Consider the following 14,454-nt stretch of genomic DNA (forward strand, 5'->3'; position numbering starts at 1 on the left):
TTCTAACTCTTGGTGATGCCATTCGGAAACACAATGTCTACTTTCAATGCTATGTGGATGACACACATCTGTACATTTCGATGAAACACGGTGAAGGCCCAAAATTGCCAACCCTGGAAGCCTGTGTTTCAGACATTAGGAAGTGGATGGTGGCAAATGTTTACGTTTAAACCTGGACAAAACATAGTTGCTAGTTCTAGGTACCAAGAAACAAAGGGATCTGCTTTTTGATCTGGCAATTCATCTTGATGGTTGTACAGTCGTCTTAAAGTGCGTTCTGTGTGGTGCATATGTTGGATTTATCGAACGAATGGGTCAAACTGTATGTGTCAAACTATGAGTAGATGGCCTAACAGAAATGGCAGCAGAAGGTGAATGTTGAACTTTTGTTGCACACATATCCAAATGATGCAGCGTACTCTTTTGTACAATGACGCTATTGGTGAAATCCTTTATCCTGAAAATAATTTATACCAGCCCACTGGTTTTCCTATTTCCGATTAAACTTTTCCCATCACTGATAGCAAATCTATAATCCGGAATGGCCTTACCAGTAGGCTCAGGCAGTATACCGTATACAGGGGTATTTGGAAACATTTTTTTCAATAAATATTAATATTTGTAGATACTTTTTAAGTAAATACCTGCAGTCAACTTGTGCAATACCTTAGGAGATAAAGCAGATTGTGTTCTTCATTTCACCTGTCACATTGTCACAGATGGATTGCCTGACCTTGCAATTAGTTTATTTTCATTTGCGCTCGTTAGCATATTTAGCTAGCTATGGCAATTCGCAATTACTTGTGCTGATTTTGTTAGTATACTGGTAATAGACACCCAATGGGCTTTTTGCGTTTTTAGCACCCCCCTTGTGTACTAAAATGATAATACCACCATGAGTAAAGACGGTATGACGATATGAAAATATGGATACCATCCAACCCTACTTACCAGTTAGTACGGGCTATACAATGTGTGAAAATAAAGATTTATTTCCAACTTTTCCTGAGTTCACACCATATCTCCCTAAAGGTGCCCTGACATCTGGGATCACAAGGCAATCTGGTGTAGCAACTACTATGGAGTATGGGGACAAGGGAGCTCCAAAAAATGTATTTCACACATTGTATAGCACGGAGGACTGGTAAGGCATTCCATCATCAGTCTGTCATGCACTACAATAGCCACTTCCGCTACAGCTAAATACTATGGACATATGGGAATGTGTGCCAAAACATGCTATCATAGCAAAGGGAGGTGGCGTTGTGGCGATTCTCCCACGCATTTCCCGAGACCACCCTAATGTGACGGTCCTGTCTGCACTCTTATCAGTGCATGTGTCACACTCTGGCTGACCAGTTGACAGAGCAGGTGTAAGTGACACACTGAGCAGCAGTAGTCAGCAATATGTCTGTGATAGAGTCAAAGACAGAGCTCTTCACCGTGGCGGGGACTGACACTGGGGACTCAGGGCCAGGTTCAGGGGTAGTCAACTCCAGGAAAATAGTCACCACCTTTGAGAGATTTATCCAGCCGTGCTTGGCTGAGATGTTAGGATGCACTCTCTTCATCTTCGTGGGATGTGGGTCTGTTATTGAGAATGCTGGCGTTCCAGGGAGCATCCAGCCCGCTCTGGCTCATGGGCTGGCACTGGCGATTGTTATCGCTGTACTGGGAGAGATCAGGTAAGGACATGCTGGCACCTGGTAACATCTCACTCTGAGGTCAGAATGTTTTTGTCATGTTCTCATAACTTGAGATTTACTATAACTAGAGTCTGACCAATATATCGGTATTATCGGCTGATATTGGCCCTTTTACTGCTTTATCAGTATCAGCAATAACTCAACCAATAACCAATATTCAATAAATAGGATGAAAAGGGAATCTCATGCTGATCTGAACACTTGTGGCCATTCTTATGATGTGTCATTATTGTTACAATGTATGAAATCAACATTTGAAGCATATTTATTGGACAATTACTCTTTTGGATGCCAATTTATGATAATTCAGTGTGGAAAATTACACTTTTTAATTCCCCGCTGTAAAACAGTATATCGGCACATATATCGCATATTTATGTAAGTTTAGTAAGTTTTCTCCCCCCCAAATAATCGGAATCAGTATCGGACCACAAAAAAACATATCGGTAGGGCTGTAGTTATAACAAGTATATTAATCTCTTTTATCAGTGTGATTTTCCTAATGCATGAGTATCAGTAGCAAGTACTAAACATGTTATTCTGTCTGAATCCAGTGGTGGCCACTTCAACCCAGCTGTGTCTGTGAGTGTGTGCGTCAGTGGAGGACTGGACGTCATCCTACTGGGGCCATATATACTCTCACAGATAGTGGGGGGGATGACTGGGGCTGGATTGGCAAAGGTAAGGGGGCTTTTCACATCAAGTTTGTTTAGAGCGGGGGATTTTTTTTACTCTGGAGTGATTACCCCCTAAATTCGTTTTTTTTGGACAGGAGTAAATATGAACCGCAGTGCACACCAAACAACCGCTGTGGTTCGCTCAAAAGTACAGTCTGTCTGATTCCATTTGTATGTGGTGTGCTTCACTGCAGGTGAGAATGCAGTAAGGGCCAAACAGATTGAAAATAACCAGAGGCCTGCAGTGTTGTTTGTTTGACGCAATGTCAAAACTTGATAGGTCTGAAATATTTTGTGAGTAGCAGTGCATTTATGAGCACATCCTGTGGAGCTGCAGGGGAGACTGGGACTGGTTGTCACACTTCTTACTGTGTATATTTCTCAACAACGGTATATCTATATCATGAGAACCTATTTTAAACAAGAAAGCAGGTGTTGCTCTACAATGGCAACTCAGCGTAAATGAGCATGTGCCAATTGAATCTCAACAAGTCGGTGGTATTTCCTAAACAGTTTTTGAAAAAGTATGGATTTCAGAAAAAACAAAGAAAGGTGGAGTTAATCAGAAACTTCCTTCACCATGGAGTGGAGATTAGTCAGATAGGTCTTGGGGAAGAAATTGGCCTCCTCCTATTGGATTTATTATTCATTAAACACACTGTCCGTTGGAAATGAAGACATTTAGCCTACATTCTTAGAAATAGTCATATTGATTTTGATAGAACAATATTCATAACACAATCCAACAGCTTAAACTTTGTAGGTAGAATTTGTTATATAATCACTCCCAATTTAGCATAAAGGCTACTTTCACTTTGGACAGGGGGGTCATGTCCCCCCTACATTCTGAAATTGCACTTTTGTGCCCCCCCCCCCCCTATCATTGCAATGTGATACCAAATAATGCAATTCTTTAGGACCTTTGCGGATGCCTCAGAGTGGTCGGGTAGGCTTTTTGGAGATTTCAGTCGGTTGGATTTAGGATCGTGCAGACAGGATCTGTGAAAGGCAAAGCTTCTGGAAGGCTGACTGGAGAGTTGAACAGAGGCAGCTGCTGTCAGTGTGTTGAGCTTTTTCTCAGAGTTGTTAAAGCAAGCAGGGCAAAACTGTCTACTCTTTAGTTGACTGATGTAACTGCTGTTTAACCTTGTGGGAAAAAAAGTTAACTAGTGGTTGTTTCCAGTGCTGAGATATTAACTAGTGTAACTGACATGTAACGTTAGATAATGTTTCATCCCCTCTCGACTGAGGTGAATCAATTAGCTAGCTAGTAGCTAACTAACCACAACCAGGTCAGCTCTAGACTCTAGTTATCTGGCAGATAGCGATATGAGGTGGTTACTATTATTATCTAACAGCTGTTGTGTGTCTGGAAATGTTTTGTAGCCTTAGATTTGTCCTGTTTCAACAGAAGTAAATTAACTTGGCTAGCTTTCGCCAGTTGATGTATCGTTAGAGAGAGAGCTGGCCAAATGTTGGCTAACGTTAGCTATTCTTTTTGCCTCAATCAGACTCGACCTGAATCAAATGATGAAACTAGCAGCCAAACGATTGAAGACCGATATTCTGATGTTTTTTCAGTGCAATGTGAGTTTTTCTTAGTCAGTATAGCAATGTAATTAGTTATTGATCTGTCAGTTTCCCTAGCTAATCCCCTACTTTTCACATAAACACAGTAATAAACTGCCCTACATTTTTTTTAACCTTTATTTAACTTGGCAAGTCAGTTAAGAACATTGACGGCCTAGGATCAGTGGGTTAACTGCCTGTTCAGGGGCAGAACGACAGATTTGTACCTTGTCAGCTCTGGGATTTGAACTTGCAACCTTTCAGTTACTAGTCCAACACACTAACCACTAGGCTACCCTGCCGTGTACTAACTGGTGCACAGTCAGTACACAACACTATTCTCATATTGTCTTAGCAGGATCAGATGGTGACACGTGTCCGAGCAGGTGTCAGACAGCCAGGTAAGACAAGTCTACAGAGCTCAGGTGAATTTTGCAGTATATTCAGTGAATGACCAAAGTTCCAACTTGAATTGATGAGTATACTTACAGTAGCTAAAGGACAGCAGTCTATCTTAGTGTCACGACTTCCGCCGAAGTCGGCCCCTCTCCTGGTTTGGGTGGTGTTCGGCGGTCGACGTCACCAACCTTCTAGCTATCATTGATCCGTTTTTCATTTTCCATTGGTTTTGTCTTGTCTTCCTACACACCTGGTTCCAATACCATTCATTACATGTTGTGTATTTAACTCTCTGTTTTCCCTCACGTCCTTGTCAGAGATTGTTTGTTGTATGTAGGTGTGCTATTTGTTCTGGTGTGCGATGGGTTTTGCACCCTATTATGTTATTTTTGTATACTTTGGTTTTCTGAGGTTTTTTGAATGTTTATTAAACAGCTCCGTTTTTACCAAGTTCATTCTCCTGCACCTGACTTCCCTGCCACCAGCACGCACCACATTACAGAATCTCTGACCACACTATGGAGTCAGCAGGAGAGTATACCCCGGCCATTGAGATGGAGGAGAGCTTCCAGGAGCATGCAGCAATGCTTTGCCAACTTAGCACCGCCATGGATCGCGTTGTCAAAACTATGGACTGCTGGGAGAGACAGGGAGTTTTTCCAGCACCTCCACCAGCCCAACCGGGGTCTCCCTTGAGCGCTCCTTTCCAGCCTGAACCAAGTTGAATCCGTCTCTCCTTACCCCAGGAGTACGACGGGAGGACAGTTGAACCTTTGCAGTTGAACCTTTATCTGGCCACCGTCCACCTGGCTCTATCGTACCGTGAGAGGGTGTCTGCCCTCATCTCGTGCCTCACCAGGAGAGCCCTGGAATGGGCTAACACTGTGTGGAGAGAGGGAGATGCGGCGTTGGACCAGTTTGAGGAGTTCACCCGCCGTTTCCGGGAAGTCTTCGACCACCCGCCCGAGGGGAGAGCGGTGAGTGAACGCCTCTACCATCTGAGGCAGGAGACGAGGAGCGCCCAGGAGTTCGCCCTGGAGTTTGCCCTGGAGTTTAGGACCCTGGCTGCCAACACGGGATGGAACGACAGCGCCCTGATCAAACAGTATTGTTGCAGTCTGCGCAAGGACGTCTGTTGGGAGCTGCAGAGACACCACCCTCACTTTCGACCAGCTGGCTGGACAACCTGCTGGCTACTCGCGGACGTCCAGATCTGGGTCTGGTAGGTCCATCCTCCCGCACCCCCTCTCCGATACCTCTGGAGCTGGGAGGGGCAGTGCGCAGGGAGACCGGAGGGGGTTCCCACTCGTGCACCGTCTGTGGCTGCAGAGGTCACACTGCCGGTCAGTGCCATGTTGGTTCCTCTGGGAATCGAGGATTCTGGGAATCCCAAGAGTCATGTGTATCCCCTCTCACAGGCAGAGATGGAGGCTATGGAAACATATGTCTCCAAATCCCTGCGTCAGGGGTACATTCGCTCCTCCACTTCACCCGCCTCCTCAAGTTTATTTTTTGTGAAGAAGAAGAAGGGTCTGCGTGTATTGACTATCAGGGTCTGAATCAGATCACTGTGAGGTATAGTTACCCGCTACCGCTCATAGCTACAGCAATAGAGTCAATGCGGGGTGGCAGGGTAGCCTAGTGGTTAGAGTGTTGGACTAGAAACCGGAAGGTTGCAAGTTCAAACCCCCTAGCTGACAAGGTACAAATCTGTTGTTCTGCCCCTGAACAGGCAGTTAACCCACTGTTCCTAGGCCGTCATTGAAAATAAGAATCTGTTCTTAACTGACTTGCCTGGTTAAATAAAGGTAAATTAAAAATGCACAGGGCGCACTTCTTCAGCAAACTAGATCTCAGGAGCGCGTATCCGAGAGGGAGACGACTGGAATACGGCTTTCAGTACCAGCTCTGGGCACTATGAGTATCTCGTCATGCCGTACGGGTTGATGAATGCGACATCAGTCTTCCAAGCCTTTGTAGACGAGATTTTCAGGGACCTGCACGGGCAGGGTGTAGTAGTGTATATTGATGACATCTTGATGTACTACGCTACACGCACTGAGCTTGGTCGCCTGTTGGAGCATGACCTGTACGTCAAGGCTGAGAAATGGGGTCAGGCAGCCAGGGAAGACCAATGATGGAGCTGTGGTGAATTTTTGCAGATGCAACACTTTATTCTCTCTGTGCAGAAAACGTGGACAAGCCAGATACTTCAAAGATTGAAACTATTTTAAGGCAGTCTGACAAACATCCAAAACTTGATTTCCAAACTGTATGACACAAAACATGTCAAACAAAAATGTGAGAAAGACCTGATGTAATTGATGATGAATGGATACAGATGTGTTTGAATGCCATGTCATGTTCTTATAATCTCAGACATTAATTACTTCAGTTTAACACCATCCATAGGACATACTATATTCCAGTGAAACTGAATTACATGCACTCAGAAATGTAATTCCTCTGCTGCACGGGTAAAACACAAAAGGGGACATGTTTCAATATGTTATGGTCTTGTAAAGGCTGGCTGAATCCTGGCAAAGTATGTTCTTTTATCTCAGCATGTCTACAGATTCTCCCTTCTCCCTGTTTATGTTTGCTTGGAAATGTTGATACTTGAGATTGTTATCAGAAGAAACTGTGTAATCAAGCATTTATCGCAGCTAAGAAATGCATTGCCATTATTTAGAAGGTTGGTTATCCTCCCACAATGTCACAATGGATGGTAGAAATGTCAAGTTATGTATCACTAGATTTGATGTATTACTAGATTAATGGTATACTGGGCAACTTTCATAAGGTCTGGATAGCTTATATGGAATTCAGTACGACAAAAGGATTCTGTTTTGAAAACATGCCCACGTCAGAGGAGATATCTATTAAGGCAATCCCTAGCTGCTGGGCTGCTCAGTCCTGGCACTTGCCGTCCTGTGGGTTGTCACTCTGGCCTTGGCCTAACACACCCGAAAACCAATAATGAATGTTTCACTAAGATCCTAAAGCTGAGTGGGCTGTGTTGGGTTGGGACGCTGCAGGGTGTTGGACCCTTAGGGACATATTGTGTGCAAGTAAAAAGAGCTCTACAGTACTATGAGGCCTATGACATGAATTATACTGAACAAAAGATTTGGCTGAGTTACAGTTCATGAAGGGAAATAAGTTAATTTCAATAAATACATTAGGCCCTAATCTATGGATTTCACATGACTGGACAGGGGCGCAGCCATAGGTGGGGCCTGGGAGGGCATAGGCCCACTCACTGGGGACGCAGGCCCACCCACTGGGGACGCAAGCCCAGCCAATCAGAATGAGGTGTGAGCCCCACAGTAGGGCTTTATTACAGACATACATACTCCTCAGCAGAGGTTGTCTTAATATGGACAATCAATCACTCAAACATGTTTAATAATGATCTCTAACCTAGCTTGATGACTGTGGGCATTGGTGCTTACTTTTGTTCTAAATAGACACAACATATTGGATTGTGTAGAAATGCAGGAAATGAGCTTTAGATGGTCAAATAAAGTCCTACACAGACCCCCCGCCAGGTTATCCCCCCCCCCCAACCAAAGTTTTGCCCCTGCCTATGATCCTAATTTCCATGTCTTGTCCAAGCAACAATTTAGAAATCAGTTTGAAATAGGCTACAGCTCTCCCTTTCCCCTTTTCAACAATATCAATTCATTGTTCACAGATAGCCTACTCCTAAAATTGAAACAATGAGAATACCAAGACTTGTTTTCAAAATCAATTAAATATATATGTTTACTCACCCATCTCACACAATATCCTATAATGACAAAGTGAAAACATGTTTTAGACATTGTGGCAATTTTATTGAAAATGAAATTCAGAAATAACCATTTACATAAGTATTCACCCCCTTTGCTATGACGCACCAAATTAAGGTGCTTCCAATTTCCTTTGATAACCCTTGAGACGTCACAAAAACTTGATTGAAGTCCAACTGTGGCTAACATAAATTACAGAATGAAAAGAAGGAAGCCTGTACAGAATAAAGTGATTCCCTTAAACGTGCACAAGGCTTCATGAAATCAGCAGATTATCAAGGTTTATTATAGCCCAATGTTCAACCCAGTGTCTCCATTGAATGTTGTGGGTCTTCCAGCAGGACAAGGCCCCAAACACATATCATAAGTATTATTATAATATCTGATTTAACTAGGCAAGTCTGTTAAGAACAAATTATTATTTACAATGACAGCCAACACCGGACAACACTGGGCCAATTGTGCACTGCCCTATGGGGCTTCCAATTAAGGCCTGTGATTTGAACCAGGGTGACACATCTAGAACTGAGATGCAGTGCCTTAGACCGCTGCGCCACGCAGGAGCCCCAAGGAATGGTGCAAGAAGAAATGCTGGACTGTTCTGGAGTGTCCAGTGAAGATTCTAGATGTTGGTGGAGGGCACCCATCAAACATTGAAGAATTAGAACATTTTGCTGCTGAAGAGTGGGACAAATTGCCAGTAGAATGGTGCGTTCAATGATGGCTACAAGAAGTGTTTGTCCGCAATTATCTTGGCCTACGGCTGTGCAACCAGGTACATTCGCCTTAATTTTGTCAATTAAAATTGTAAACTTAAGTTTAAAAAAACCAACTAGTTCTGCATTGTTGAAAATCCAATAACAGGAAAGTGTTTAGTTATGTGTTCATATCCTCGTGGGTTTACAATATTAAAACACACAACCCCTGCTCGTCAATGTTTAGAGATGCTGCTAGAAATTGTCAAGATGGATGACCTCTTGCAAAGAAGTTGCACATATTAACCTTAAAATTACTAGGCTACACAGCACACTCCAGATTGGGAGAAATAGGCTAAATACTGTGACAACCAACCCATGATGAGAGAACCAGCCCCAGTATCCTAACTTCAACCAAACAGTGAAGAGAGAACCAGCCCCAGTCTCCCGTATTCAACCAACCCATGATGAGAACCAGCCCCTGTCTCCCATATTCAACCAACCCATGATGAGAGAACCAGCCCCAGTCTCCCCTATTTAACCAACCCATGATGAGAGAACCAGCCCGTCTCCCGTATACAACCAACCCATGATGAGAGAACCAGCCCCAGTCTCCCGTATTCAACCAACCCATGATGAGAGAACCAGCCCCTGTCTCCCGTATTCAACCAACCCATGATGAGAGAACCAGCCCCAGTGAGAGAACCAGCCCGTCTCCCGTATACAACCAACCCATGATGAGAGAACCAGCCCGTCTCCCGTATACAACCAACCCATGATTAGAGAACCAGCCCCAGTCTCCCGTATTCAACCAACCCATGATGAGAGAACCAGCCCGTCTCCCGTATTCAACCAACCCATGATTAGAGAACCAGCCCCAGTCTCCCGTATTCAACCAACCCATGATTAGAGAACCAGCCCGTCTCCCGTATACAACCAACCCATGATTAGAGAACCAGCCCCAGTCTCCCGTATACAACCAACCCATGATGAGAGAACCAGCCCGTCTCCCGTATTCAACCAACCCATGATTAGAGAACCAGCCCCAGTCTCCCGTATACAACCAACCCATGATATTACAACCAACCCATGATTAGAGAACCAGCCCCAGTCTCCCGTGACAACCAAGAGAGAACCAGCCCGTCCCAGTCTACAACCAACCCATGATGAGAGAACCAGCCCGTCTCCCGTATTCAACCAACCCATGATGAGAGAACCAGCCCCTGTCTCCCGTATTCAACCAAACCATGATGAGAGAACCAGCCCCAGTCTCCCGTATTCAACCAACCCATGATAAGAACCAGCCCCAGTCTACCGTATTCAACCAACCAATGATGAGAGAACCAGCCCCAGTCTCCCCACTTCAACAAACCCATGATGAGAACCAGACCATCATCCCATTTCAACCAACCCATGTTGAGAGAACCAGCTCCAGTCTCCCTACTTCAACCAACCCATGATGAGAGAACCAGCCCCAGTCTCCTGTATTCAAACAACCCATGATGAGAGAACCAGCCCCAGTCTCCGGTATTCAACCAACCCATGATTAGAGAACCAGCCCCAGTCTCCCGTATTCAACCAACCCATGATGAGAGAACCAGCCCCCAGTCTCCCGTATTCAACCAACCCATGATGAGAGAACCGCCCCCAGTCTCCCGTATTCAACCAACCCATGATGAGAGAACCGCCCCCAGTCTCCCGTATTCAACCAACCCATGATGAGAGAACCGCCCCCAGTCTCCCGTATTCAACCAACCCATGATGAGAGAACCGCCCCCAGTCTCCCGTATTCAACCAACCCATGATTAGAGAACCAGCCCCCAGTCTCCCGTATTCAACCAACCCATGATGAGAGAACCGCCCCCAGTCTCCCGTATTCAACCAACCCATGATGAGAGAACCGCCCCCAGTCTCCCCTTTTAACAGCACCTTGCAGTTATTACAGAGCGACTATTGTGTTATTTCCTACCGCATGTTGCAAAGCAAGTGCAATATGACGATAGGTACACACAAGTGTTGCTCCATATGATCATAGATGTATTTAACATGAGAATGTTCGTTCATTAAACAAATCACTTGCATCACACATAGTTTTGCGTGGTCTACGCATTTGAGTTAATTTGACGTTTGGCAATATGTAACCAACTAGACCAAGTTACCATAACGCAATGTAACAAACTATCAAACTGATTCGAATGATAGCAAACAAATTTATGTGAGAACCAGTCTCCATATGCTGTTTTCATGGTATCAAAATGTCAATAGCTTGGATATTAGAATAGGTCTAAAAAAAATCACAAGCATTTGGATCCAAACAAAGAACATTAATAAATGGCAATATAATCCCAATGTAATCCCAATATAATCCCAATAAAACCCCAATAAAACCCCAATATAATCCCAATAAAACCCCAATATAATCTCAATAAAACTCCAGTCGAATCCCAATAGATTCCCAATTTAATCCCAATAAAATACCAATAAAACCCCAATACAATCCCAATAAAACCCTAATTTAATCCCAATAAAACCCCAATATAATCTCAATTAACCCCCAGTCTAATCCCAATAGAATCTCAATCTAATCCCAATCTAATCCCAATAAAACCACAATCTAATCCTAATAAAAAACAATAAAAACCCAATCTAATCGTACAGATGTTGTGATATTCCACAGGCAGTTTACTCCATCATCAGCTATGACAGTGCAGCAGGGGGAGCATTCAACGTGGTTAAAACCAGTGGCAACATCGGCAGTGCCGCTGTAGCAGAGATGGTCATGACCCTCTTCCTGTCCCTTGTGGTCTGTATGGGGGCCGTCAACGGCAGGACCCGTACCCCACTGGCCCCACTTTGCATTGGGCTCACTGTGACTGCTAATATACTGGCTGGGTAAGGGCTGAGCAAATCTATGGAGACCTGTCATGGTAGACGGTGTATTGAAATGACAAGGGTTCACGGCAGAACAGGTTCAATACTATTCCTGCTTTGCCATTATCGAAAATAACAAGAAATGACACAGCAGAAATAAAGAGAACATTGACATTGACATCACTGCCTGCCTGATGACATCACTGCCTGTCTGATAACCATTCATTCTACTAACTACGTGTATTGATCTGATGTAATGCATTGTTCGACCAATATAGAAACCAGATGTGTTTGTCCCATTGGTCTTTTAGCGGGTCAGTGTCTGGAGGGTGTATGAACCCAGCGCGGGCGTTTGGTCCTGCAGTGATGGCTAACTACTGGGAGTACCACTGGATCTACTGGGTGGGACCGGTTGCAGGGGCCCTTATCACTGGCAGCTTGGTCAGGTAGGATACAGCACACCTAGCCTTCATTACTCACCTATTTATAGATAGTATTACCCTGCTACCATAGATTGTGACCTTAGAGGTAATAAAATGGCACAGTATTTCCAGACTGTTTCAGCCTGTCATACATCATACTCTATACAGTCAGTAGGAGAGTATTGCGTCATCGCATTATAATTCATGTATTGTTTACTATCATTGAATTCCTATTTTTGTACACAGGTTGTTGTTTGGAGACCAGAAGACACGTCTTGTTCTGAAGTAAAAGTGTTATCTTGGAGACACAGGGCATTGTCTTCCAAAATATTGTATTTCCCTTTATAGCTTGCAGAACTTTTGTATTTCACATCTTGTCGTACACGTCATATTGTTTTGAACTGTACTGTATAACAAAAACAATTTGCATAAGTACAGTACATTCAAACCTATGGTCACGTCTGGCCATTCAACCCGTCAATCATTGTTTATGTTTGGTTCAAAGGTCTTTAATGGAAAACATGAATCGTTTTTACTATTTTATTACACTATATGTGGTGTAATAACTTTTTGAACTGAACAGACGCATTGAACTCACTGACTGATTAAATAAATTCTAAATCATACTTCAACTGGCATGCATAAATTATTTTGTATTTTTTTATTTCACCTTTATTTAACCAGGTGAGCTAGTAGTTATCATTTACAACTGCGGCCTGGCCAAGATAAAGCAAAGCAGTGCGACACAAACAACAACACATGGAATAAACAAGCGTACAGTCAATAACATAATAGAAAAATAATAAAGTCTATATACAGTGTGTGCAAATGTCGTGAGGAGGTAAGGCAATCAATAGGCCACAGTAGCAAAGTTATTACAATTTAGCAGATTAACACGGGAGTGATAGATGAGCAGATGATGATGTGCAAGTAGTGATACTGGTGTGCAAAAGAGCATAAATTGACAAGATTTATTGACAAAATAACTATTTTTTTTATTTTTATGTTTTCACATTTGCCATGCATCCCTGACATTAACATTGTCTCAAACATAAAATACACAGGACCAGTCAAAAGTTTGGACACATCTATTCATTCAAGGGTTTTTCTTTATTTTGACTATTTTATACATTGTAGAAGAACAGTGAAGACATAAACTATGAAATAACACATATGGAATCATGTAGTAACCAAAAAAGTGTTAAATAAATACAAATTATTCAAAGTAGCCACACTTTGCCTTGATGACAGGTTTGCACACTCTTGGCATTCTCTCAACCAGCTTCATGAGGTAGTCACCTGAAATGCTTTTCCAACAGTCTTGAAGGAGTTCCTACATATGCTGAGCACTTGATGGTTGCTTTTCCTTCACTCTGTTGTCCAACTAATCCCATACCATCTCAATTGGGTTGAGGTTGGGTGATTGTGGAGGCCAGGTCATCTGATGCAGCATTCCGTCACTCTTCTTTCTGGTCAAATAGCCCTTACACAGCCTGGAGGTGTGTTTTGAGTCATTGTCCTGTTGATAAACAAATTATGATCCCCACTAAGCACAAACCAGATGGGATGGCGTATCGCTGCAGAATGCGGTGATAGCCATGCTGGTTAAGTGTGTCTTGAATTCTAAATAAATCACTGACAGTGTCATCAGCAAAGCCACCCCCACACCATCACACCCCCTCCTCCATGCTTCATGGTGGGAACCACACATGTAGAGATCATCCGTTTACCTAGTCTGCGTCTCACACTGCGGTTGGAACCAAAAATCTCAGAGTAAAGAACGGGTTTATACCGGTCTAATGTCCATTGCTCATGTTTCTTGGCCCAAGCAAGTATCTTCCTCTTATTGGTGTCCTTTAGTAGTGGTTTCTTTGCAGCAATTCGACTATGAAGACCTGATTCAAGCAGTCTCCTCTGAACAGTTGATGTTGAGATGTGTTTGTTACTTGAACTCTGTGAAGCATTTATTTGGGCTGCAATCTGAGGTGCAGGTAATTGCCCATTTCTGAGGCTGGTAACTCTAATGAACTTATCCTCTGCAGCAGAGGTACAGTGCCTTGCGAAAGTATTCGGCCCCCTTGAACTTTGCGACCTTTTGCCACATTTCAGGCTTCAAACATAAAGATATAAAACTGTATTTTTTTGAAGAATCAACAACAAGTGGGACACAATCATGAAGTGGAACGACATTTATTGGATATTTCAAACTTTTTTAACAAATCAAAAACTGAAAATTGGGCGTGCAAAATTATTCAGCCCCTTTACTTTCAGTGCAGCAAACTCTCTCCAGAAGTTCAGTGAGGATCTCTGAATGATCCAAT

The 14,454-nt window shown here is 43.4% G+C and overlaps 1 protein-coding gene across 1 annotated transcript; it reads left to right on the forward strand.

Moving 5' to 3' along the window:
• Positions 1-1,322: 1,322 nt before the first annotated feature.
• LOC118396979 (aquaporin-8) lies at positions 1,323-12,759 on the forward strand. Its single transcript, XM_035791362.2, has 5 exons — positions 1,323-1,685; positions 2,261-2,387; positions 11,518-11,732; positions 12,023-12,157; positions 12,380-12,759. Exons 1-5 carry the CDS (start codon positions 1,408-1,410, stop codon positions 12,420-12,422), a joined length of 798 nt encoding a protein of 265 aa, XP_035647255.1. The 5' UTR covers positions 1,323-1,407; the 3' UTR covers positions 12,423-12,759.
• The last annotated feature ends 1,695 nt before the right edge of the window (positions 12,760-14,454 follow it).

Source organism: Oncorhynchus keta, chromosome 2, assembly GCF_023373465.1.
Source record: "Oncorhynchus keta strain PuntledgeMale-10-30-2019 chromosome 2, Oket_V2, whole genome shotgun sequence".
In the NCBI taxonomy this organism is placed as follows: domain Eukaryota; kingdom Metazoa; phylum Chordata; class Actinopteri; order Salmoniformes; family Salmonidae; genus Oncorhynchus; species Oncorhynchus keta.

Excerpts from the sequence above, each read along its gene's own strand:
- LOC118396979 (XM_035791362.2), top strand. The coding sequence starts at position 1,408 with ATGTCTGTGATAGAGTCAAAGACAGAGCTCTTCACCGTGGCGGGGACT. Across the intron at positions 11,733-12,022 it reads ACTGCTAATATACTGGCTGG|CGGGTCAGTGTCTGGAGGGT; the intron begins GTAAGGGCTGAG and ends TTGGTCTTTTAG. Across the intron at positions 12,158-12,379 it reads ATCACTGGCAGCTTGGTCAG|GTTGTTGTTTGGAGACCAGA; the intron begins GTAGGATACAGC and ends TTTTGTACACAG.